The 27109-nt window shown below is 33.7% G+C and overlaps 3 protein-coding genes across 3 annotated transcripts in view; all 3 read left to right on the top strand.

Moving 5' to 3' along the window:
• Nucleotides 1-27109, top strand: part of LOC130646178 (hexosaminidase D-like) — a 54635-nt gene that overhangs the window by 5899 nt on the left and 21627 nt on the right. The window lies entirely within an intron of this gene.
• On the top strand, nt 1821-12284 carry LOC130646180 (5'-nucleotidase domain-containing protein 1-like). Its single transcript, XM_057452333.1, has 13 exons — nt 1821-1993; nt 2112-2209; nt 7864-7935; nt 8043-8152; nt 8226-8311; nt 8680-8764; nt 9585-9759; nt 9838-9890; nt 10263-10432; nt 10766-10894; nt 11313-11342; nt 11706-11880; nt 12095-12284. The coding sequence occupies exons 1-13, from the start codon at nt 1889-1891 to the stop codon at nt 12190-12192; spliced, it is 1386 nt and encodes a 461-aa protein (XP_057308316.1). The 5' UTR covers nt 1821-1888; the 3' UTR covers nt 12193-12284.
• LOC130646179 (solute carrier organic anion transporter family member 4C1-like) lies at nt 18393-26968 on the top strand. Its single transcript, XM_057452332.1, has 11 exons — nt 18393-18495; nt 21587-21777; nt 22300-22491; nt 22766-22978; nt 23135-23277; nt 23373-23775; nt 23961-24138; nt 24480-24627; nt 25244-25554; nt 25779-25996; nt 26638-26968. The coding sequence occupies exons 2-11, from the start codon at nt 21588-21590 to the stop codon at nt 26733-26735; spliced, it is 2094 nt and encodes a 697-aa protein (XP_057308315.1). The 5' UTR covers nt 18393-18495; nt 21587; the 3' UTR covers nt 26736-26968.

Genomic DNA, 27109 nt, shown 5'->3' with positions numbered 1-27109 from the left:
TCGTTTTCGTTTTGCTTATCTTTTTTTCTATAAGGGTAGAAATGGACCACAATGGAAATCTCACCTTGGCTTGTTTTGTGTTATCCAGCCATCAAACATATCAACACTCAGGAAAATTGCATTTAATTTTATTTTATATTTTTTATGATACATTTTAATATTATATATAGTTTATTATTTTATTTATTTGTTTTCAATTTCTTTTTCTCTGTAAATATTTTTAACGATTTTATAATGATGGCAAATATAACTTACTTACTTACTAGGCATCAAAAGTTTTTTAACTGTCACAGGTCATATTTTACAACCAATTTATTTTAATTATATATTTGCAAAATAAGCAAAGAAAGAAGAGGAAATGTTTTCTAGGTGTAAGTTTAATGGCATATATTTGACAATTATGGTATGTCAAAATTATTGCACTAAAATAGTGGAACTTTTTTTTAAATGAATTTAAAAATTTGTTTAAAATTAAGGATGTGCTTGTTATTTTGTGTATGCTATTAGATGCACATATACGTTGTGTTAACGCAATTTACGAAACCTGATGCTCCTTTATGCACTACAGTATAAGGGTTTTAAGAAACAGTTATTTTTCACTTTTACATTTTCAACAGAAAAAAGCACTTTAACCATGTGTGCATGTAGGCTGTGTTTGTAACAATAATAAATAATGATTGATTTAATGAATGTTATTTATAGCGATGTAATGTAGCAGTATAGTGTTCAAACTAAATATAAATTATAAATATAAATACAAATTACTTGATATAAAACATGAATTGAGCATATAAAACTCTTACTAACTTACCTATAAAATATGAGTGATAGATTGAAATTAACAGCCAAGAACTTGAAGTTTATTGTAAAGTATTGTAAAATATTGATTTGATTGATATTACGACGCTCCCTAACTCACTTTCTTAATTGATAAAAGTGTGAGAAATCGTATGAACAACTGTATGATAATGATTGCGCATGTATATATAAGCACAAAACCTAAAACTATGAAATACACGTTTGGTAATTAAATTTTTACACATACATGAGTTCACAGTACAGCAGTACCAGGGGACATATACAAGTGAAATTAAGTGATTAAATATGTCACTATGGAAACATACATTTAACGTGGTTATGAAACAAGTACAACAAAATGGTAAGACACAAATAATAAAACAAACAGTATTCGTTATTGGTATTTGTATATGTACATTGAAAACTACAATGTGTGATTAACTTACCGAATCCACCGGTATGGTCTTTAGTAGGCCAACATCAGGGCCGTTTTAGAACTGGGGCAGATTACACGTCTTATCAATTTCTCGCATAACTGTTGAGGCTTTACATAATTGCACTGGCAGCCAGGGTTTTTATGTGTATCGAAGTTTGCCTTAAAGGTCACTCAAAGAATGCATGTACTTTATATTGTTTCTTTATAGATAGTCATTTTTAATTGCTGTCTTAACTAAAAAATAATCTTGTGAAGCTGCTTAACTGCTTAACTTCTCTGTTTAAAACCGCTTTCGTATGAAACCAAAATATTTCTGTGTTTTATTAAAAACTGCTTTGTATTGAACTCTAAGCATGGTCATGTTTTGCTATAAAACTGTATAGAATATAAAGCAACACCTCACCTTATTTTGTAAACTCTGTACATTACAGTATTTTATGATGATACTATCACTATTGAAAAAAGGTGATACACAGAGTTGAAAAAACTTTTCATGCCTCTGTTTTTAGGTGGAAATAAAACTATCCAGCTTAAAAAAATTTAAGTGGAATATTACCTGGCCAAATGTATACAAAGTTATATATTTTATTCTATTGTGTTGTATTTAGTCAAAGATATATTATTAATCAAATATTCCAAATAAGCTAGAAAACAATGGATTTAAAAGAAAAGTCATATTTTTGTTTAAATGATTATGACTGTATTGGAGTGGACATGGATCACACAGTCATTCAATATCATTTGCCAGAAGTATTTAAGGTATGTAAATTTCGGTAATATATAGGTTGTTCTTATTTGCTGTGATTAGATGCTACTGTGTGAGAAAATGTTAGTAAATACATGATCTTCACAAACAAGTAATTTTTTTTGCTTTCAGTTAATTTATAGAGCTTTAGTGGATTTTCTTGTGACTGAAAGGAATTATGATGAAAACATATTGCATGTTGATAATTTCACAAAGCATGAAGATTTCAGGTGAGTTGCCTAGAGGAGGTATAAAATGTCTTTTTAAATTTTTTAAAAAGCTCTTTTCGTTCTTAAGATATTCACATTTAAAGAATTTCAGATTTAATTATGCTGCATAAATTATGTTGTCATATTTAAGTAATAGCAAGTTTTAACATTTTCTTGTCATTAGTAATTTTAGACCTGTTTAGGGGGGGGGGGAATTAAAACTTTATCACTGCATAGATATTATAAAGGTGAATTGATTAACATTATTGATCAACTTATGCTGGTACGATATATTCTGAGAAGGTTTCAATAAAAAAAACATATATTTAATTGCTGTAGTTCCAATAAAAACACAAACTTGGAGTAGAAAATTTATTTCAATTTTGTAAGAATAAACTGAGGATAATTTGGCGGAGTCGGGTAAGGATGCTAGGCTGGAGAGAAGATATTGTCTCAAGCTTGCGTGCGTGTTCCCAATCAATTCGCTCTTCTCCACTACATCCAGAGCTCTTCTTCTAGTAGTGTTTTCTGGCTTAACTAATCTCTCAATCTTATAAGCATCTCCTCTCCTGTGATTCCATTTCCTCTATCATACCTCACAAGAACCTACTCTTTATGAGCTCTAACTTCTTATGCATTTCAAACCTGTTATTAACGTCTTGGTGCCCCACCTCTGACTGTCAGCACTGCATCCGCTTGCTGTTTTTCCCCAGTCAACTGTCCTGCTCGCGTGGGGCACCATCGTACATTTCCTCACCTGTAATTAATTCACCATACTCTTCCAGGGGTGCACGCCCATCTCTACACTTTGTGCCTGCCCAAGGCAGCTCAGCACCCCCAAATTCCCCAAATGAAAATTCATTATCTATGAGGCAATATTTTTGAAGACCACTACGACGAGATAATTCATCATGCCATAACAGGCTTAACAAATTGACATGAAAAAAAATATGTGCAAGTGCCTATAAATTAGCCTTTTATAATTATATAAAGACATTATAACGCAATTATCAGAAATAAACATCCCACAACTTAGTCACCGCATCAAGGTGAGCCATGTTGCCACTCCACTTATGCAATGCGCTATTAGATAAATGAATACAGTACAGTCCAGATGTAAGCGTACGCGTACGCTCAACTTGCAAAAATAATTGCTTTCATTAAAAAAAAACAATAGGATGGCGAGTTCCTTTCAAATTGCGCAAAAATAATTGCTTCGTGTTAAAAACAAATGCATAGCAAGAAACATTGTTTATAAACAATACTCTGCGGAAGAAAAAATTAAATGCGAAGGCCATTGAATTTTTATTTGTTTTAATAACGAAACTAATTATAGTAACGCGATTTTAATCTCGATATATTTAAAAAACACAAGCTCTTTTAAAAAACAACAAATCCAATGATTTATATATTAAAAAAAATGCTACTTTTAAAACTTTTAGTAATATATCTTTATCGTCGAAACATATTTTTTAACATGCGAAACTTTTAAAAGTTCGTTTTATAAAAAGCAACGTTTAGTAATGCAAACGGAAAAACCCTACGTTTGGGACTTTTCGAAAACAAATTAAATTTTAATACCAAAGAAAGGAAAATCTAAAAATATAACTTTTGACGTTCAGGAAAGACCAAAACACCCATTGTGAGAACATTTTGTTTTAAATTTTAATACCGAAGAAATAGTCTAAAAATATAACTTTCGACGTGCATAAAAGGAGAAAACGCTCGTTGTGGGAACATTTTGTTCTGGTAAGAATAAAAAGATACAAAGTTAAAAATACGTGTTTTTTCTAAAAAATAAATCTTAAGAGTAGTACCAACTTAAAAAATATTAATAAAAAAAGAGCTATAAAATTACATGAAGTCACTGTTATTTAGTTTCGGTCGTTGCAAATACTCATTCATAGCATTAACTGCGCCTGCCCAAGTCGATTTTTGGTTCGTTTTTGAAACATCAAAATACCGAAAAACTATCTGCTTAATATACTCGACTTTTTCCCTGTTGAAAGGTTCTTTTTGAACTTGTTTACTGTTCACTATTTTGTTCATACCAAAAACAATTTCTTCCCTTTCTCTCCTCTACGGTGAAAATCTTTTTCATTAGTCTTGTCGCAAAATTTCCTATTTTGCCACCACATTGATTGCGCGCATACAAGATGACGTCGTCGGTCAAATATGAGTTGGAAGGAATGTGATTGAAACTGTGCTGTGGAGGAATAGAAAATGGCTGGTGCGGTGGAGAAAATGGCTGGTGCGGTGGAGAAAATGGCTGGTGCGGTGGACAAAATGGTTGGTGTGGCGGAGAAAACAGTCCATGCTGTGGATAAGGTGAAATGTATGGCGGCATATTCAAATGATGGTTTGAGATAAACGGAGGTGGTGGTTGATGAATTGAAAAGGTTGGTGCAATTTGCTGTCTAGGTGTTGGTGCAGGTGGCAAAATTAGTTTAGCTGGCGAAACTGGTTTAGGTGGCGAATCTGGAATTACAATGTCAAAGTCATCCATGAAAGAGTTGTTTTGTGGTTGTTTGTCTTGCTGCTGAGTAATTGGTGCTTTTTTTTCCTCCTGTTGTGCGGCTTCTGGTTGATTTGTTGTTTGTTATTGTTGCTGCTTGCGTGGTTGTAAAGTGATCTAAAAAAGCTTTTCTATCAAAATTAAAGTTTCAATCTTTCTTAAAATATAATAACTTCTATCGCTTAAAAGCTTTATTTAACCCGCGCACCAACAAAGCCTTCTCGCAAGTTTATTTAGTTACCACGCAAAACTTTTATTTAATAAAACTTAAACAATGGCTCTTCGTGTCACATTGATAGAGTTGATAACATTTGCAATTATGCTATTGGGAATAGTTATGTTAACACTATTTAACAATAGTTAGGCGCAGTTATAATAAGCTATTTTTTCTTCAATAATCTTTTGTTTATTACGCGCAAGTTAATTACTTACAAGACTCGCAAAATAATTAATAAGAACAAAAGACAAACAACTACCGCCTCTGAGAAAAAGGTGTGAAACTTGAGCGTACGTGTACGCTTACATCTGGGCTGTACTGTATATCTTCTGTAAAAGTCACTAGACCACCTACCAAGTGTTTTTATGGCTGAGTCAGGAATGCCACACGAAGCTGCTGTAGAGGCCCCACCAATACCGAAACTATGGGTATTTAAATGCAAAATATCTCTTAGACTAACGTACAAAAATGCTGAGTTGTACTTCCGGATAATAAAATCCCCATTTGATAAAAGGAACAATGGGCAAGCCTTAACCTCCCCCCCCCCCCCAAAATAACAGGTAATTTCTTACCTTTTACTGGGCAAAATTTGTGTTCAATCATTGCAAGACGAATTGTGACACCTTTCCGAAATGGATCTGTTTTGGATGCCTTGATGGTTAGCTTTACGTGAAGGTGACAGGTGAATTTTGGGATCAAAAAATTTTTTTGATGGTGTAACAAATTCGGATACATGCAAAACCCCCAAAAAATGGGACAAGGATGAGAGCAGACCATAATGCTTTGGCATGACAAGTAAATTTAGATTCACGAATAACTTTTAACATTTCGTGCAGATGAGCAGGTGTAATAGGCAATCTCATAGTACGGGAATGTGGATGGCATCTGTAGATACCTCACATAACGTAAAATAATTTAGCCATTGAAGATATGTTTCATTTATAGCCTTGCATCTTGCTATGATATTGGATGCTAGACAAACAGACTTTTATGGTTGAGAATTTAACGTGATATGCCATGTACGACACAAAAAATTGTAAAGTTAATAGGTACCATGACGTTTTTACAAAATTGTTGGAATGCCCGGATACCAGAACAATAAGTTAGTCTTGTGTTTGGTGAAATGGAAGAATACAAGTAATAATTTACAGACTTTTCAACAGATTCCAAACAGGTGAAGGAATGACTGTGGGACACCTGTCTGCTTTCGTGCATTCTTTTTTGAACTTGCTTACCTGCAACCGAGAGAGTAAATCTGTATAAATATTAGAACGACCTGGGACATGACAAAGCAACAGATTTATGTTACGTTGAGCGGTAAAAAAGATTAAGTGACGTATTAATGTCATTATATCTTTGCACTTTAACCGGTGTGTGAACAAATCAGAATATGGGGAAAATTTTTTTTGGGACTGAGCTTAGAGGACCTGGATGGGCAAAAGATAACGAAGTGACTCTTCTGACAGAAGTAGCAACAGTGGGTGAAGGAACAGTTTGGTTGGCAAGGAAGTGCTTTGTTGAAGGATAAGCAACCAGGTCTGTCTGGTGCCCATGATTTGCTTGGGACATTCCGAAACTGTGTTGATGATTGTGCTGGACCAGTGGATTTATTGGGTCATTGCGCGGCAAAGTGCCCAGAGCCCTGACACCTAAAGCATCTGCCTAACCTGGATGTAAGTGACTTTATACATATTAAACAAAGTGTCGTCAACCATGTCCCATCTGCCGCTAGCAGTTTGTTGGCCAGTCGCATATGATGCAATTGATCATATTCGTACACAGAAGAGAAGACATATTGTGAAGCAAACTGAGTGATTACGGTTTGATACATCAACATTTGATGTGCAAGATTGGGTTGAAAACAAACCACAAACCTCAAATAATTTGTCCATGCTGACATTCAGGTGTTAAAATCTTTCACCCTCCCTTTTCCAGTGGTCTTCTGGGCTAACGAAATCCTAGGAGTACCCTCCACATTATTGATGTTAATGTCAAATTCCCCACTCTCACCCATCATGGGAAGAGAAGCACAGGAAGATGCAGCAGAAGGTGGCAGAAAAGAATCAAAATTAATGTACTCTCCCTTCTTAATCTTTTCTACAACATGTTTGGGGATTGGAGGAAAACTAACAGTGTCCATCAAGATGATCAGAATGAAATTTTTGAAATAAGGCTTGTGCCATAGTCATTTTTGATAGTCCTTTAACTGGCATGATGTGTGAATTATATATTAAAGTGAGGGATTCTTTACCGAGTTTGGCCCATTCCTCCACTGTTTGCATTTGAGGCTCCCTCACAACATCAACAGGCTGAAAAAGTCTACCGCTTCCTTGATTACTTTTCTTTGTAGACATAATTGCTGCAACCAACAGGATGAGGGGTAGCAATGTCCAAATACGAAAATTATTTCAGTTAAGCAAGTTATTGCTACTACTGGTGAGAAACTAAATCAGAGTAACTCTCTCCTATTTATAGGGGGTCCCTGGATTGTTATGGTTAGACTATACCCAAACCTTTAGTCCCCTACTCTAAAGTATCCACAACAAGAAAGTTGCTTCAAGTTGTGACACATAGCTTTGATTTGGTTAATTGAGACAAAGATGCCTTGAGTGAGCAAGACAACCTTGTGTACCCTTAATGATGCATTTGCATAGCAACTATTAAGTATTGGAAACTGCAATTAACATGAGCTAAACTGTGTTTAGTTCCATGTAGGTTTTTTTGTTAATTCTCTTGCAATAAGAAATAATTTTTGTAAAAACATTAAATCAAAGAAGATTTTAAAAATTTAATCTTAAATAGTCAGGATAGTATTTGCAGTATTGCAAGGATAGTATTTGCAGTATTTGCAATATTGTTTACATACACGTCAAACACATTATAAAATCCACTAAAAGTGATACATTATGAAATCATACTGTATATACATGTTACATGTTTTAGTTTAAGAGGATTGGTATTTGATCATCATAAAGGAAATTTTTTAAAGATTGATATGAATGGCTATGTCTTGAGGTAAGAAGTAATTTTTTCAAGTTGTAAACAGCCATATGAGTGTACCATTATGATACTCAAGGTTTCTATACCAATTTGTTGTCAGTAAACAAATTTTGTAATTTTAGTTGCTCTCATGGCATGAAACAGTTAAGTGATGAAGAGATAATTAAAGAATATGGTGCCAATCGCAAATGGCCTCTTTTTAATGTACTAAAAGAGAAAGTTTACCATGGAGGTTATGAAATATTTCAAAACCACAAGTTTGTGTGTGGCAAAGTTTAGTGATTTAAGATTTTATTATTTTTTAGAGGGATATTCAATCATGGAGAATTTTTTTCTAATGCCAGCTGCTTCAATTGTCGGCCAGTTAATTGAGGATACTGACAAGAAAAGTGTATGTGATGTTGTTCTCACTTTAAAATGCAGATTAGTCGCCACTGAATTTAATGTCTGTTTCACATTTTAAATAAATCTAATTCAACAAAATATTTATTGGGCGTTTCAATTGCACAAATAATTCCTGCAAAATGTTTCTTTCCTTAAGGTAATATGAATTATTTTTGTTGAGTATTTAGCATGTTTAGCAGTGAAATTAGAAAGGCAAAGAAAACATTTGGGGATGAGGAGTATATGTATGTGTATGTAAGGGGAATATTGAAATTCAAAAAATCTTTTTAAATTTATTGCTTTGAATACATTCATTATTACCAATTTTTGTCCGTAATCTGTAAGTGGTGTGATTCTCAACAGTTTCTATTTTAGAAGGAAGACTCAGTTACATATGAGCACATATGGCAAGACATTATTTCAGCACTTTCCCTGAACTTTCAAGCAGCTTCTTTTGACAGTAAGTGCACGCATTCGTCTTTTAAATGTCATTGGCTCCTTTACACTTTACCTGCTTTTTGTATGTGATTTTGAAATCAATTGAAAAAATAGCATTTTATTGTTTTGCATTAAGTTGTTTGCATAAATTGAGAGTAAAAACCATTTTTTTTAAAAAAAAACGAATGGCTACTAACATGAAAAAAGTGCAACCGTCAATCTGTGGCTTGCAGAAAAATTGTTGAATAATTTAAAAAAAAATTGTTTGCGCTAGGTTAAATCCAGATAATTTTTACGGTAAGAATATTTGTCCTAGCTGTTCTGTTAAATATGGAATATAAAGTATGATCTTGCAATTTGGAATTTTTTATGAACTTACAAGCATCCAGAAAATATCAAGAAAGGCAAAAGTTTGTCTCCACAAGTAATTATATAGATTATATCTATATTGGGTTCATGTATTTGTCAGAGTTACCTTTGACAATTACAAATTAATGTTTGCAGTAGAATTACAGGATCTTAGGTTATTTGTTTAGATCCTAACTCTCAAAATATACGTATAATTTCTGATATCAGCGTGGCTATTTTTACCAAAATGTTAGGGTGCTTGTGGGCCCAGACGTTGATTATTCTGTACACCGAACGTGTTAGAAAGTGCGATAGCGCAATATTAATGCTGCTTACCTAACCTACCCATCTGAAAAAGTAGCACTTTCTAGAGAGAGAATTCGAAAGTTGGCTAATTTTTGCCAACTTTATAAATTGGCTGAAAAAGTGCCATTGTATCAATATTTTTGTGAGCGGTTGTAGAATATTTTTATGTGCAATTATTATTGTTCTAGATGATAAAGGAATGTTTTTTCCATCCCTAAAAAATAATATATCAAAGTACGTGAAAAAATGTCCACCTTCAATATTGTCTTGGATAAAAATGTTGAGAGATCAAGGAAAGGTCGTGGCGCTGATCACAGATTCGTCGCAGAACTTTGCAAGCTTGTTGATGAATTATGCTTTCGGGTAAGCATAAGTAGTTTTGCTACTGTATCAGAAATTTGCAACTTACCACGCCTATCCAGTTGTTTGTGTTTTTTATAGAGAAGATTGGAAGGAGCTTTTCGATTTTGTGGTAGCATATGCAAACAAACCAAGTACCTTTTTTGGATTTATTTTTATTTTTGTTATCAAAATTCAATACTATTTAAGGTTGCCACGACTCTTTAAACCTTTTCAAATTCGACGTCTCCCAAAAACTCAAATCTTCTTGAAAAGTAAATCTTTTACCAACTTTTTCTTCAAATCTCAATTTTAATTTTAAAACTAAAATGCTACAGGTACAAATATAATTTGTTCTTCACTCATGGCATCACCTGTATAATCTGTCTGGGAATATTCTCAAATCTCCAGGATTTTTTCCCCCCTTCTCAAATATGTTGAAAATTCTCACAAAAGTTTCTAATCTCCCTAAATTTGACTGTATAAAAAGAATGGAATGAAAAGAATCTTCGTGTTTCTACATCTAGATTTCTTTTATGAAAGTACCAAAGACAGGTCATTCCATACTATTACAAAGCCTGGAGAAATTTCTTTAACTACGGTTGATGATATTCAACCACATACGATATACAACCGAGGAAATTCACATACATTTGAAGAAGTGGTGAAGAGGCGTCTTGGAAAAGATTGTGTCAAGGTCTTTTTCAGCTTTTTAAACTAAACGACAAAGTATAGTTTTGCCAGTTGGCTTTAAAATAAAAAAGATTACAAGATAAGTAAAAGACTAAAAACTCCAACGAACTAACTTCGAATAATGTATTATAATTTGCATCAACACTGACATTATTATTGATAGCTAATCAAGTCAAAAACATTCCATACCACCTGCAAGCTTCTTCCAATTTACCTCATAAATCGTCGCTTTTTAAACTTTGACAGTTGTTGGCTAATTTTAAAAATTTCCGTGGGAATTTTGTTTTGCGGGGTAAACTGTCATGTTATCTATTTACTTTGTTTTTGTTTACCTTAGGTTGTTTACTTTGGTGATAGTATGAAATCAGACATTTTTCCACCTTGTGTTTATGCCAAGTGGGATACTGTGGCAGTGTTGGAAGAATTAGAAGCAGAAGAAGTTCATTTTCATAAAAACAACGCACAGGTTTCGTGGTTTTTGTTTCTCCATCAAATTTCTCATCGTTGTATTTCCGCCACTAAAAGCTAGGACTTTCAAAATGTGCAAAAACGTAAATTCTTTTAGCAACGAAACGTGAAAGTTGTATAGTTGAGTCTCAAGTAGGAATAAAAATGATACTAATATGTAAATATTCTAGGAAAGTTCTTTCGGTTAAAAAAATAAGTACAAATTAAATGCGATGCGACTTAACTAACTATTGCCACTTAAATGAGGTGTCTAGGTTATATGAAAATCATTCTGCATTCTAAATGACCACCTTTTCTAGGTACGACTCAGCAAGATTTGACTCATTTAAAACTTCTCTCTATGTGATTGAATTTGGTTATGTTATGTAATTTCTCGTATACACTATATTGTTAATTTTTTTTTTTTTTTTTTTTAGCCCTCGGATTGTAAAAAACCGAAGCTCACGGTAAGTGCAATCATTTCTTTTTTGTTTCTGGTTCAGGTTCTGCCATCACTCTGTTGTTTGTACATGTTTAGCGATTTTGATCTTGATTGTCGCACATGATTTCAGTTGATAAGCTGCGGGTGTTTAGTCTTTTCCTTTATTAGAAAGTATATGTAATCAAATTCTGTTTATGCACAAAAATGTCTTTGCTAAGAAACGCATTTACCGGGATATAAGGAACCTACACAAGGGGGAGTTAAAATGTAGTATTAAAAGCGAGACAACCAAAAAGTTTTTCTTCATGAAATTATACTTAGATAATATGTAAAAATTCTTCGTCATGAGAAGTGGACATGTGATATGGTTCTCGTGAATTATTTTTAGCCGTTATTAAAAGAAGAGAAGATATTAGTTGCAAGTTCACGCTGGGGTTCATTTTTCACTCACCCGCGTTCAAAAGAACAGGTCCATGCCAAACATCATCCGTTGAACACATTTTGGGGTGATTTGATTCGTAAATACAGCAAAATAGCTATCCCGCTGCTCGACTATATTGCAGGTAAGCGTGCGGGCTTAGTTTTTAAATGAAGGTTTGATTGCATCACTTGAAAAAAAAATAACCTTCGTATTAATTTTGACGATCAATAAAAGCAGACCCTGGTACACCTTGTAACTCGACAACAAGAGACGACCAAAATTTCGGTTACTCAGATTTACACCTTATGTCTCGATGAAATTATATTAATTTTTTGAATTTTGATTTTTCTGTTTAGAGTTACCAATCAATCACAAATTTCTTTCATTCTCATCTGATCAATTAGGATTTTACCCGAGTGCTCCACGGTCGATAGATGAAGATGAATGTACATAAACCTCCCAAATCATTCTAAAAACTTTTTTTAGTACGCAAAATTGCTTTTTATATGGATTTGTGTAATAACTGCAATATAATTTTGTAACTTACGTTTGTTTCTCTCTGTCAATTTTACTGACTAATAGACCTAATAACCCTAATAACCATGACTCGATAGTATCGGATAGTATCGGATAGATTTCGTGCTAAATCAATTTACATATCAGATAGCTTCTGGGCTGGGCCGCTTTCAAAACTGGTACATTTCGGATGAGATAGCTTTTTCTTTTCTTCGGTCCTTACTTTGTACATTTTCTATTATGACGTAATTATGACGTATATGTTTACAAATGGCTATTTGGCATCTGGAAACAAGACTCTGCATTGTTCGTAACTGTTTCCATTTTACTGGAACTGGATAAATTGATTCGCCGTAAAAACATATCCGATACAATGGAAGCAAGCGCTAGATTTCAAATTATAAGCTGAATGAAGTACCTTCCTGCGTTTCGCGGATACTACAATAGAAAAATATAGTTTGCTCTCATTCTCTACTTCTATACACCTAGATGTGTTATGTGATATACCTTAACTCCGCACAAACACAAGTTGCAACCATTATTAATCCGACATTTCGTACCAACTTTACACGTGTTTTTATAAGCAACAAAATTTTTCGGCTTAATTTTGTTTTAGTTTCTCTATTTTGCAGACTTTACTATTAACTTATTACTTTCTATTTAAGAGGACGAAATTTGCTTGCACGCCAATCGCCATGGTTGATTATTTACATGTTCGCCTGCGTAGGCTAGTACGATATAACTTCGCATTTATCCTTCGAACACTGCGTCATTTTTCATATGACCTGAGACACAACAAAGAAGTGTGAAAAATCTTTCAAATACCGAAAATTATCTGTAATTACAGTTATTTGTACACAAAAACTAAATTAAATTCTGTATCGAATACTTTTTCTTATCATAAAAAGAAGCAGTTCGGAAGCCACGCTGAATTTATGACACACTTCCATGGGCGCAGTGATGATGGGCGTATATAGGCAAAGTTTTTGTTTCAACTTTTTTTAAAACGACATTCGCTTCGAGCCACAGATTTCTTCAGAACGAAAACAAGTGTTATGAAGAACGCGATGCAGTAGTGTTTGATACATTTTTATGTTTTATAAAGCAGACTATTGAACGTTTTGACAGCCTGGTATGAACGCTGGAACTATCTTGTGTTAGGTTAGAAAATTTCTTTGCTATTCTAAATATTTGTAAGGAGGCATTATACCATGAAAAATTTCTTTATGTACTCCAGTTGAAATTTTTAAAATTTTCAAACATATTGATGCTGGTCTATAGAATTTGAAGAGGGGATAAAAATGATCATCTTTTCAAATATGTTTGTCGCCTAATAGAGAAAATAGTTTTAAAACAACTACTATCACTACAGTTCCTTATTAAAATTAAGAGTCTTCCTTTACTATTAAATTTATGACTAAGATGTAAGTTAGCTAGTGATTACATAGATGAGTGACAAATTTGACATCCACGTACCTGACCGGGTATAAAAACGTTGGACGAAACTATTTGTCACCAAGAGAAGATTTTTTAACTTTTGTATATTTTTGGAATTCTTTCTTTCTATGAAGATTAATTGTAGATCAAAGCAACTCCAACTTATGCATATTAAAATACTTATTATATTATATTAAAATTAAAAATCCTGAAAAAAGTGCTTTTTAAGAAATTCCGAGTTATCGAGACTTCGGTTATCCTGGATGAATTATCTGACCCGGCTGAGGGTCCGAGTTCGAAGGATTCTACTGTACTCTAACGCGCTTAGAAACTTACATGCAACATGACTCTGCATGCTTGATGGTTGGGTAAAGCACAATAGTTGGACAACCTTTCACTAGTTGAATGCACAATCAAGCGAAAGGACCAGGTTAAGCCCATCATTACCTTGCAATCCAAAGTCCAATTGAATAGAGAATCTGCCATTGTCAATCCAGCAATGTTGTTCACACGATTGGTAGCCATAGCGCAAAGGGAAAAAGAAGACATCGAAGAATTCTTTGCTTTTGATCTAACACAAGAGCCAATGTCCCTCTTTAAATAATAAGAAAACCTGACAAGCCCTCATTACGTAAAGATGTGATGAAAGATATGATGAAGCAGTGGGAAAAAATCAAATACAAATTGATCCTTATTTCGTAGTTGATGGTGGAGCGTTATTGCATAGAGTCCGTTGGATCAAAAATTCTACTTTTGATGAACTATCGCAAGTTTACGTTAGTTACGTTAGACGGCACTATAAATCTTGCACCATTGTCTTTGATGGATATGATGGTCCTAGCACGAAATCAAATATGCGACGAACATTGATGTTGTTGGTTTTAACAAAGTATCTTTTACCCAAGAAAGTTTTCCGAATACCGAAGATAACAAAACACGTTTTATCAGGCATATTAGCATAAAATTTCAGCAAGACGGGAAACAGTGAAGATTTGTGAAGGTGATGCTGATACAACAATCGTCGCTACAGTACTAAAAGACGCCATAAAAAAGCAACCAAAAAGTCGTTCTAACAGTTGTCGATGATACCGATGTCGCAATGATGCTTCTATACCGTTGGTAAGAACATCGCAGAGATGTTTACTTCTTTCAAGAGAGGTTGGATAAAGCCTGGAACATGAAAGTTTTCTGTCAGAAATTGAACCCTATCCGACAGCATATTCTTTTTGCACATTCGTTTTCCGGCTGTGATACAACGTCACGGTGAAGCATGTGAAAATAAAAAGGTTCGCTGTCTATAATTCTTCATTTTTAAAGGCAAATCTCTTCTAATTTGCCTTTAAAAGCCAGCCTTTATCTTAATAATCACTTTTTTTTAGGTATTTGATGGGTTTTTTTTCTGGTAAACTACATATTAAAAGTAGTAAGTGTGCCAAATTTCAGCTCCATATTATTTTTTTCTAGATCAGTGTTTTTTTGTTTTTTTTTACTTTAAAGACTGGACTATAGATATTTACTTGTGGGCCGTCACCACATGAGAGAAAACAACGAAATATTCGCTGTTTAGGTACTAGCGAAATAGCAATCTAAACCTTGCATGTGTCTAATACACTCTATGGCAGCACATTTTTAAACGCATGCTAGAAAGGTGTTTTAAAGAAGTCTTTAAAACCTACAAACATACACACAAATAACCAGGGGAACAAATTGCGAAAAGAGTTCAAATCAAACGTTTGACTGAAAGCATTTAAAATTTTCTCTAAGTAATGCAAGATGTATTGCGATGGTTATGTATTGAACGAGAGATTGTTTACAACATGGTATTATCTGCTATCGCAAAATATGACTACTTTAGCGTTAACATTCTTCCGGTTATAATTACGTTATGTAGCAGGGAAAAAAATGTATAAAAAAAGGAGAACGTCAAACCTTTGCGCCCATTTCTCTTTTTAAAGCGTTGAGCAGCAGATAAAGTCTGCAACTTTTTCCAATGTGCGTAGTTGGTGTTCATGGATTTTCATGATCACGAAAAGTGACTTTATTGCACTTTTAAACATATAACCGTCAAGCTTCAGGCGGATATCCAAGCTATTCTTATCCTCCAAGATAAAATTTATTAATTAGTTGTCAAGAATGTCAGTTAACACGTTCGTTAACAAGTGTTACTTACTATTCGGCTGGCAAGATGTGGCGTTTAGATTTAGTTGTCCAAAGTTCTAGAACTAATATGTAATACAAAACTGATCAAATTGTTATGCAGGAAATAAACGCAGAGTTGGACGAAATATTAATATAGATCAAGCTAAGTTTATATATTTAAATCGCATGTATCAAAAAAGTGTGTTTTTAAACATGCTTGAAAGTTACTACATTAATGCGACTGAGATATTAATGTAATACACAAACCTCGTTCCCAGCGTCTGTTGTCTCTTTTCTTATCGCTGTCCCGATGTAAGGAAAGATACTCCGGGGGTAGATAATACACCATTTGTATTCAGAACTAAACAATCTGCCCGAAAAAGTTCTTTTTTGTTGCGATATTTTGAGAATTTTATATTTATTTTACTGCGATGTATAATATTAGAGGGCCAGTTTCAAAAATCTTCCTCGTTGCAACAATCGATTATGCGAAAACAGTTTTATGTTTTCTTTATCTTTTTGTTTTGTTGGGCGGCGCATTTAACTAGGCACAGTATGTCACTAGTTAAATGTTCAACGCTCATGAATTTCAAATGTGGGGCCAGGGTGTTTTATGTTTGCTTTCAACGCATTCAACATGTATCTTATTGGTAATGATTTTAAACTGAAGGTTGAAGGTTTGTATTTTGTTGACAAAAAATATTGAAGTTCTCTATCGGGAGGTTCAATAAAAATTGCATTCAGTGATGACGTTTTAAATATTTTGAATGCACGGCCAGCTCTATATTCGTAAGGTATCTGGAAAGATATTTTGCAAACCAAGTGCGTTAAGTTGTAACAGTTCTATTCACATTTTATGATAACGGATGCATGTATTTACACTACAGGATTTTGTTGATAGGGAAGTTTTACAGCAAACAAAAATACTTTGTACTCGGTTAAAACTTAGTCATATGACTATTGTGGCTTGGTAACGAAGGAAATATTAAAATGTGGACGAACTTAAATGAGAAGTTTAATAAGTGAGTTAATATAAAACATATAGGGATAATAAATGCTATTGTTATATATATATTATATATTAAAATATTTTATTTACGTGTTGTGTGCTCTGCACGATTTTGTATTTGTGCTACGGACACACGAAATGCGTTATAAAGGACAAACGAAACTGTGGGCTAATTATTATTTTCATTATGTAACCGCCCACTACTAAATATTTTGTGAAATATTCACCCATCCTAATCATTATACAATATTTTGAATGTATTGTTATAGAATCTTGGGTGCTTATTTATTTGGTGGGTTTTTTTTTTTACTTCAAGCAACAATATCGAAATTAATGTTTGCAACATCAAATTTTCTTTCTTCTGTAAGGTACAGAACGCATATTTGTTTGTGTTTGACTGCCAAAGTAAAAAAGGAAAAAAACACACTTTCGATCCGGTTATTATTTTTTGTCAAAATTCAAGTCATATCGAATACCCCGAAAACTCGAAAATTCGATAACTCGAAAATTCGAAAACTCGAAAATTCGATAACTCGAACTATTCTTCTACTTCTTTGGAGGTTTAAGTTATCAGACTGTCAAAAAAAAAATAAAAAAAAAAATTAATTCCGCCCTTAATTAATTCCCACCTTATCTAAAAGATTGAGGGTCAAAACGCACGTTCGTCCGCAGTGTTTTTTGCTTTCTTAATATGAGAGATTTTTCGCCTTTCTTCCTATCAAAAAGCAAAAAAACCCGGGGATGAGGTTGAGTCGAAACGCAATATTATTACTCACACGTTATCCCATAAGTTATCTTAGAGACCGAAATTTTTGACTTTTGTGTAAAAAAAAAAATAGACCACAGATTTTGTTGTTGAAAGCACGGAGCGTTGTAACGTTAATTACGAATTACATTAATTCTGAAAAAGGGGTAGCGCAACTAATCCCAACAGAATCAAATTAACGCCTAATTTGCACTCTACAAATTAGAAAAATAAAAATCAATCATTCAATCAACGAATATAATCAACTTCATGAGATATTTCTGAAAAGGCGAAAACCAGAGCAAGAACAGAATAACCAGATAGACCATGATTGTTTTAACATGTGTGTTCTCTGACCACGTTTAAAATCAAAAAAATCTTACAACGCACTTTGAACTTTAATAGAGAATGGTATAAAGAAAATTATACTGAACTATTAAAAATATTTGCAATCCAAATTTATCAAGACGAAGATAAAAATGTACGATGGATCCTGCGTTAATTATAGTTAATTAATTGCCTAAATTTTTATACGATAACATCAAAAAAGATTCCCAATGTATATGAAGATTAGAAAAAACATGATGCCAGCTATTGGTGTAGGAAAAAGGTCAACTAATTTAGGTAACGTTTTCTCTATTTACAAATACCAACACATACTCTTCTAATATGGATGTCTTGATGTTTCAGACTTTCAATTACTTGTGCACTTTAAATAATACTTTATAGATTTAATGAACATCATTGGTTTCTAAGCAACATAATGTATTTTAAAAATTATATTTTTTAGCGTTTAATTGATTTTTCCATACTTTCTTAATTATTTTGATTGCTTATGTTGTGGAGTATTTTAATAAGCATATCTGCAGATACACAGTGTGTGAAGCTGTGAGAGAAAAAAAGTCAGACAGGTTTGAATTTTTTAGTTTTTGTACCTAAATGCATCGCTTAATTGTACATGTAAAAGCATCATAAAAGCGGCTGGACTATTTCAGGAAGGTAATGAAGGTAAAGTAGTGTTACTCTACAAAACTGGTGTGGATAACTTGTGTATTGAGTCCAATGGAGTTTCCTCCAATAAAATTACTTCTTCTGCATGATTATTTATTTATTTATTTATTTAACTTTTGCTGTAGTTTAATTTGTTTAGTGCACGTTTTGTTTCTTTGTCGTGAAATAAACAATAACACAAAAATGCGCTGACACTAAAATGAAAAAACACAAAAAAAAAGAAAAAACACAATTTTTTCCTCCAAGATATGAAAAAGTTTGTTCGTGCAACGCTTGGTATTTCATCTTGTCACTATACTATTATTGTGTTTTAATGTGAAAATTTTAATAATGAGATGACCAGAGCTAATTGCATGTTCTGATTGTATTGAATACTATTTTGAAGTCGAGTTAAACTGATATTTGATTGCTACACCATCCTTATAATAATGATAATAATATGTATCGTGTCAATGCAAAAATTGGGAAAAATACCATGGTCACACACACTTAGCTTAAAATTAATTGTAGAAATCTATTTTAAAATGTTTTTATCAAAAATCTAAAGAGTACTGAGTTTTTGTTTGTATTTCCTATGGTGTATATGTGTTATTATAGACGAAGCTATCACACTTTTAACTAGCTTTTTATGTAGTGCTAAAGGTGAAATTGCGTGGCACAAATCTGTCATAATGTCCAGTTATCATCATGTTAAATGCTGTTTTGATGTCCCTAAATCAGAACAAAAAAAAAATACGCTTTGTTTTTTGCCAGTATTTGGAAATGGCTGATAATGGTAGAACTTAGTAATATTGTCAACGTTGCGCACTAATCTTAGTATAAAACATATACATTGTCCCGCCCTTCTCTTCATTTAAAAAAAAATCTTCGGAAATAGTTTTCGCATTAAAACTATATACGTCAGTATGGATGTAACAAAATATATAAATCAGGTATTTTTAAGATAAATTTTTGTGCTTAGAACAACATAAAAATCTTTGTTAATCCCTGTTAGATTATAAATAGATCTACATATCAAGAACTTAAAATGAAACGGCAGAGCTTTTATGTCGTAATACTGTATTAGGATAAGAATGTAGATAAAACTATCCTTTGTTCAAATTTGCATGCTATTTTTATTAACATCTGTTGAACAATCAAATTTGTACAAATGTAGTCATGTAAATTAAACACAAATTATCAACAACCTCGGCACCAGTTCAAATTGTCAAACTATGCCTACCAAATGTAACCTAGAACATTGGTTATATAACTTAAGCAAAAAAAGACTGGGAATAAGGTTGCTATTGATATGAGCGACCAACTTATTTTAATTGGCTTAAAATACGGACAAATTACTGTTGAAATAAAGATTTGTAAATCTTAAATTAATGTGACTAATTTCAAAATCAGCATTGTGCATGCGGGGAGCTCAGCTAACTCAGGTGAGGAGATAGTTCTTTTATTTTAACAGTGACCCCTTTTTATCGGTAATTTTTCATAAGATCAGTCAAGTATACTCCAGCTTGTAGAAAAAACTTATTATTACAGCGTTACGAATATTTTTAAACTTTTTAGAAGACTTTTTGCATGCAATGTGTACCAACATATATTCAGTATATTTCCTATACAAATTTTACTCGACAGCGAGGTAGAGCCAGATTTTCACAAAATAAAGAAAGTCCATCTTAAAGGAGATTTCAGAACTTGATCAATTTTTTGCTTGAGCTTATGTGTAGAACTAGAAATAAACGCTTTAATTTATAAAGTGACGTCCAGGCTAACATGATAAAAGACATATTGTGAGAAACGACCCTTAAAAAAACAACGTCAAAACATACATGCATCACACGACAATAAAAATAAATGCACCTCGCCAATCTACATAATAATTTTACACATGGAGTAAATTGCTCCATTCTTGCCTCCCAGAGCTCTTTGAGATAAACATCGAAACTTTAAAAGTTTATCTCACAAGTATTTGGGAACGAGATTCCACCTAGCATTTCAAAGTGGTACATGCAGGGGTTGTTTATATAGCAATTCTTGCTCATCAAAAGTCTCTGGTGCAAATCATCATACTAATGGTTGATAAACAAGGCAAATATTTGATCGCCTTGCTATGCTCTAACCCTTGTGTAAGGGTATACACGGAAGACTCTGATGAGCTTAGCTATAATAGCGAGATAGCTTAGCCCTTGGCAAGTGTAAACACGCTGGCTTTGTTAACTACGGTAATGTTGACCGCAGATATTTTGATGAGCTTCGTAATAGCAAATGATTACTTCAAACATTTGTATATCTTTCGTGATTGCATGTAAATGATGTGTATAAGGCCTCGTTTATGATGCACCCTTAACCTAAAAGGCGTTTGTAATCTTTAATTTTAGTTTAAATAGCTTTGTACGTTTAATAAAACTTATGATTAAACCACTGCGTCGTGTCTTCTCAACGTATTATATGGTACCTCCTTTCTCCCCTTCCTCCCTCTCCTAATAAACTGTGCCTCTCGATTAGGAGTCCCGGGATGTCCATTTACAGTGAAGGGGCTCTTTTACTTAAGTTTAATGGAAGGAAACGCTTATCTGGATTTGAGCGAGTATAATTGAATCTATTGCAAGTTCCGTAAGATCAAGCATTCAGGGTATCTGCACACCAAACATAAGAAGAAAAGATGAGAAGACGATAATTTGATGTCTTTTTTCACATTTTTTGCGAACAAAAAGATTAAAATAAAAATAACAAACTTTATTTTAGCTTTCTTGGCTCAGTAAACAAAACATTGATGTAAACATGAATACAGTGTTAAAAGTAATATTAAAATGCAGTATGTAAAGAAAAGATATGCAAAACGTCAAAGTTTTAAAAGTTATGTAAAAATAACAATCCCGAAACTCCAAACATTTCTTTCGTTTTCTTTCTTGTTGTAAACCGCAATTGCAGCCGCTTTTAGATATAATTTGTATTTATTTTTTCGTCTTTGGTACCGTCTTGTTTTGTTTTTTGATGAAGGATGGCAGACGACAAGAAATTTCTTAACGGAGAGGAACCAAAAACCACGGAATCGAAAACAGCGCAAGACGATGTAGTTCATGATAATGATTTGCGCATGGGCATACGATCGTGGAGACCTGATTGGTTACAACGGTTTAACCACGTGAATTATTTTTTAGCAGTCTTAGCGGTCGCATCAGTGGCTCAAGGTAAATCTTTATCTGTTTAGTATAATCCTTTAGGATTAATTTCGTGCTTTTATAAACAACAGTTGTCTAAAACTTATCATTTTTAAAGCTTGAATTACTATATGCTACAACAGTTTGAAATTTAAGTTGAAAAATCGACAAATTTTTTTAAAAAAAATAAGGATAACAACGCCTATCATACATCTATCCACCTTGCTTACGCGCACACACGTAAGCAAGGTGGATAGATGTTTTCACAACAAAAAATCAACATCTTCAAGGACCCGACATTCAGGAAAGTGCTCATGCTGACATCAGCAATAATTATCATATTTTAAGAGTTTGGATCTAACCAAATCACCTGAGAGCCTAAGTTCGTTCTAATCGTTCACGAGTTAGTTTTGACAAGTTCAAAAGGCGGTAATCTAATATAGAAATAGCCTGCATATTTTCTTATAAGGACAAACTTCAAAATTAGCTGTTTTTTATTAATGCATTTCCACCAGTATTGTTGACACGCCTATTCTTTTACTTCATTTGCAGGTATTATCGTGAACGGCGTTGTCATGGTATCTTTACAAACAATAGAAAAGGAATTTGGCTTTTCAAGTAAAGTTTCTGGATTTATAGTGGCGGGAAATGACGCCTCTGCCCTTTTGATTGTGACGTTGGTTAGTTTCTTTGGAGAGCGTGGCAACAAACCAAAATGGATGAGTGTGGGAGCAATAGTCACCGGTATGTGTAACACACTTTTATGTGGCTGATGAATTAAAGTTATTAAAATTCTAATCGGTCTCCATTTAAACGGCTCGGTTAAGCAGAATTTGTTTCGTAACAAAGCCTGTATATGGCAGTAAACACAAGTCAGACTTCAAAACAGCCAATCAAAGTTCCGATTACGCTGCCATCTTTATTATGATTGAGATTTTTTTCCTCTGTTCTTTTTTTCCTATTTGTGGAGACGTCTCTTGTATGCTTTTTAAAATGAAACTAAGAATTGTTATTACAGGTTGTGGTGTGTTATTATTTGCACTTCCAAAGCTTCTCATCGGTGACTACAAACCAACAGGCTACAATGAAATTGATGTTTGCTCCGCCAATAAATCAATGTCATTGCTGGAGAAAAAATGTGTCACAGAAGCAAGTAGTATCCTGTACATAGCTATCTTTTTTGTCGCTCAGTTAATAATGGGAGCTGGGACAACTCCTTTGTACACTTTGGGTAAATTTTTATGCTTTTAATTTAAATATTTAATCTCTAAATTGTTCATATTGGTTCATTTTGGGCCTGTGCGTTGTCGCTATTGACATGAACATGTATACAACAAAAAATGATCTAAAGATATTAAAATCACAATTTAAATGCTTTCAATACAAGGACCAACTTATCTTGATGAGAATGTTTCTCCACGTGCTTCACCTGTCTATCTTGGTATATGGTTTGCTAGTACCATGATGGGACCTGGTCTGGGTTTTGTTATCGGAGGTTCATTTTTAAGAACTTTCACTAACATAGATGAGGTAAGAGGAACAATAATTCGAATTCTAGGCTTTTCTTTTTTTCGTACATTTCATTCTTATAGCTGTTCTTAATTATATTCTTAATTATATTTTAGCCCGAAGGTTTAAATCTTACCATAAGAGACCCACGTTGGATAGGAGCTTGGTGGCTAGGTTTTGTATCCCTTTTTGGTATGTTTATAATTACTGGGTTCCTGCTGGTTCTGTTTCCAAGGAAAATGAAAAACGGAAGATTTAAGCGCGAAAAATCCATTCAAAATGGCCATATGCCATCCTCAGACGAGCAGGTTAATTATACAATCAAAGGATATGTCAAAGAATGTTTCAAAATTTGCTTTAACAAGGTGTTCATGTTGTCTGTTTTTGGAATTACTGTGAAAACCTTATACGCAGTTGGCTTGGTAGCTTTCTTGGCTAAAATTCTCGTTCTAAAGTTTGGAGTTCCTCAAGAGAAAGCTGGTATTTGGCTCGGCGTAATATTGTTGCCAGCAATGATAAGTAAGTGGAGTACACACAGTATTAGTCCAAATCATCTTTTCAGAGCTTTTTCTTCTTTCTATGATGAGATTTGACAGTCTCGTGAAACCAACTCTAGGTCAAAAAACCTCGGAACGTCGTTGGCATTTGTATGAATTGAACGAAAAGTTGATTGCATGACAGGTATATCTTTAATTTCCTTCTAGTCGGCATAATAACTGGTTCACTGATGATGAGGAAACTCAAAGTGCAAGTTGCTGCTAAGACTGCGGCGAAGATCTGCGTCATCATCTCAATGTTGACAGCTTTTAATTCTTTCTCTTTTCTTATACCTGGATGCAGTAACACAAATGTGGCTGGGGTGATGGTTCCTTATCATAACAGGTAGTATATCTTTTTGTAATAAATAACATTTTTGTGGGTATTAAATTTTACAAATTTTAGCCAAATTCGCAAAATTATGTAACCACAAAATAATTTTAAAGATGATATTCACGAAAATGTTTAAAAATGAATAAAAAAGAACAACCGTTACAATCGTTAAAAGTGTGAATGTTTTATCGAGATAAGTCGTCCCCAAAAATTAAAATTATTTTGAAGTGATGGGTAAGTCTTTAACCTGAATGTTCTCGGTGGTTAAATACTTAAAAAAAAACGAATTCGAACGAGTTTATAAATTTCGGTTTCGCCTGCACAAAGTAATTGTTTCTCTTTAAATATTCCAGCACTGGTACAGACTCGCTTCATTCAACATGCAACAAAAAATGTTTATGCACTGAGAAGGACTACAAACCTATTTGCGGATCTGACGGAATTACATATCACTCACCATGTTTAGCTGGCTGTACAGTTATGCTGATTGGTGAAGACAAGGTAATATATTGAAGCAACTAAATGATTTTGTGGCTGGAAGAGCCGCGTGTTTTAAATAGTTTTCTTTAAAAGATTTTTTTTTGGCCTTTGCGTATCATGTTTGTCTTTGGAATAACGTCTGCTGAGCAAGTTTTAGGGTAAAACATTAGAGGAGCATTAAGGCTGATCTCTACTTGTTGAAATAGTTTCTGGACAAGAAAATTTATTTTAGATATTTTTTTGGGGCAGAAATTCTTTAATATATAACAGCCGCAATCTTGGATGCAATGCTTTTTGCAATTTGTTCCAACTAGTCGTTAGCCCGTGGAAAAATCCACGGGTTCACCCATCCTTTTTATACCGCACTGCGTGAGTCTCGTGACAGGCTGACAGACGTATACGGGTATTTTAATATAGATGTTTATACACGTGATGTATTTCTCGCATTTCTTATTGGCTGGAAGCAATTTATTTTCCGGGAAATTCTAAAAAAGTTCTAAAATCCGTCCAAGCCATGAAGAAATTCCAGATAATATTGTATACTTATTTTAATGCACATGTTGGAAGTTTTTCTTGTCCGGGAACTATTTCACCAAGTGGAAGTCAGCCATTATGTGATTAGAATTATGTCTTTTAGCTTCCATATTTTGGAAACTGCTCCTGCATCACACCCCAACTTAAATCCAGGTCAACTAATAAGACTGTATTCATGGCTCCCATTAACCCAAACTTGATGCGCGACACCTCAACCAATCGAACCGATCGAATGAGTCCAAAGGATGTAATGAAAATGATGATGATAAAAATGGACCAATCTTTAGTTAATCGAGCAACATTTGGGAAGTGTGACCGTGGATGTAAAAATTTCTTCCTCTTTGTTGTTATTATATGTGTGGCAATAATAATATCATTCCTTTCTGGAACTCCTCATAAAATTATGGTGCTCAGGTGAGTTAAAAGTTAAGTCGGAAAAAAACTTTATTTCGAGTGTACGGCATAAAAGTGTTCACCAGAAATCTGATAGGCACCGGTTACGAAGGTGTTTAGACTGAACCCTTAGTGGAAGAGAAGATGAAAACTAGTCAGATGTTTGGACAAGAAACTTTTATATTCTTTCAGGTATTGTCATATATTACCAGCAGAAAATAAACATTGTCTAAAAATCTTTTTAGGTGTGTTCCAGACAATCAACGGTCGTTTGCACTAGGAGCACAATTCTTGATTATGCGAAGCTTTAGTTTCATGCCAGGTCCAATATTGTTAGGAGCCATATTGGATTCGAAGTGTATCACGTGGGGTTATAATGCATGCGGAGAGAAGAAGAATTGTTTGGATTATGACATAGATGCGCTTTCAGTTAACCTAGTACTTTTAGGATGCATCACGTCAGGTATATTTTGAAAAGATTTTATTTGTTCTAAATTATCTAGGAGAAGAAGCACGGAAATTTAATTTTTACCACACTTTGTGTCAGCATTCCGTAAATGTTCCTCTTAATCAAGCACTCGTTTTGAAATTATAAGCCCCCATCGATTAAGCGCCTCTTCCCCATTTTATTACCCAGGGGCTCCTTATGCCTTTTTACACCAGGGACGTCTGGACAAGTATTCAAAAGCGATAACACGCCCTGTGAACGAGGTTGACCTGCCCAGAAGGGCGGTATCTAATTGCATTTTTTGAACTGGGCGGCATCTAATTGTAGTTTTTTGGTACGGACGGAGCAGGTTTATTATTTAAATTTGTTTGTATCTTATCTTACCCTATAAGAGGTACTTGCTTGAATTAAAAATGTGATTAATTGAAGCCTGAAAGAAAAAAAAAACATTAAAGAACCCGGTGAAAATTTGCTTTAAGAAATATATAGTAATATAATAATTAAAAAGATAAAAAATATTCTCCCCTTCCTCTGAATTAAATCTAATTCGAGAAACTTAATCTTAATCAAGTGCCCCGGGTGCTTGATAGTAATATAACAATATCACATTGTGCACTAGGTAGCCAAAACTCACTATCTTGCGTGTTTGAATTTAGTTATCGCTACAGTATTATACATTCTGGCGTGGTGGTTTTATCCTGTGGTTGACACTCCATTGTTGCTTGTGAAGGACGATGAAAATCACAACTTATAACTTAAAGACTTCACACGCATCACCTTGAACAGTTTTTGTCAATTTTTATGACTCACCCGCAGTTACAAAAGTCTCCAGCTCGCTTGCTGAAAGTCACAATCTTATCCGCTCAGAACTATAGCTGTTGAGAGATTTGCCAAGGTTAATCTACACCAAGCTTCTAAATATGTTATTTTGAAATCCTATGTTAAATTGTATTTTTAATATCGTACGACAAACCTTACTGCATCCTAGCTCTCTGATTTTTGTAGGTTTGTATTGTGCGCAAGTGTGCTTGATATTTCCCGACAAATACAGAAAAAAATACTTTTTCGCGAAAATGAAGACAAAATAAAATTCCGTTAAAAACAGGTTTTCTATAACGTTAACGCCAG

This window comes from Hydractinia symbiolongicarpus, chromosome 5 (genome assembly GCF_029227915.1).
Source record: "Hydractinia symbiolongicarpus strain clone_291-10 chromosome 5, HSymV2.1, whole genome shotgun sequence".
Classification (NCBI taxonomy): Eukaryota; Metazoa; Cnidaria; class Hydrozoa; order Anthoathecata; family Hydractiniidae; genus Hydractinia; species Hydractinia symbiolongicarpus.
The sequence above is the reverse complement of the archived record's forward strand: the minus strand, read 5'-3'. Positions and strand labels throughout refer to the sequence as shown.

Bases quoted from the DNA above. Each gene is read 5' to 3' on its own strand.
- LOC130646180 (XM_057452333.1), top strand. From the start codon at position 1,889: ATGGATTTAAAAGAAAAGTCATATTTTTGTTTAAATGATTATGACTGT. The intron at 7,936-8,042 runs GTAAGAAGTAAT...TTGTAATTTTAG, and splicing joins ATGAATGGCTATGTCTTGAG to TTGCTCTCATGGCATGAAAC. The intron at 11,881-12,094 runs GTAAGCGTGCGG...TTTTCTGTTTAG, and splicing joins GCTGCTCGACTATATTGCAG to AGTTACCAATCAATCACAAA.
- LOC130646179 (XM_057452332.1), top strand. From the start codon at position 21,588: ATGGCAGACGACAAGAAATTTCTTAACGGAGAGGAACCAAAAACCACG. The intron at 21,778-22,299 runs GTAAATCTTTAT...CTTCATTTGCAG, and splicing joins GGTCGCATCAGTGGCTCAAG to GTATTATCGTGAACGGCGTT. The intron at 24,139-24,479 runs GTAGTATATCTT...TAAATATTCCAG, and splicing joins ATGGTTCCTTATCATAACAG to CACTGGTACAGACTCGCTTC.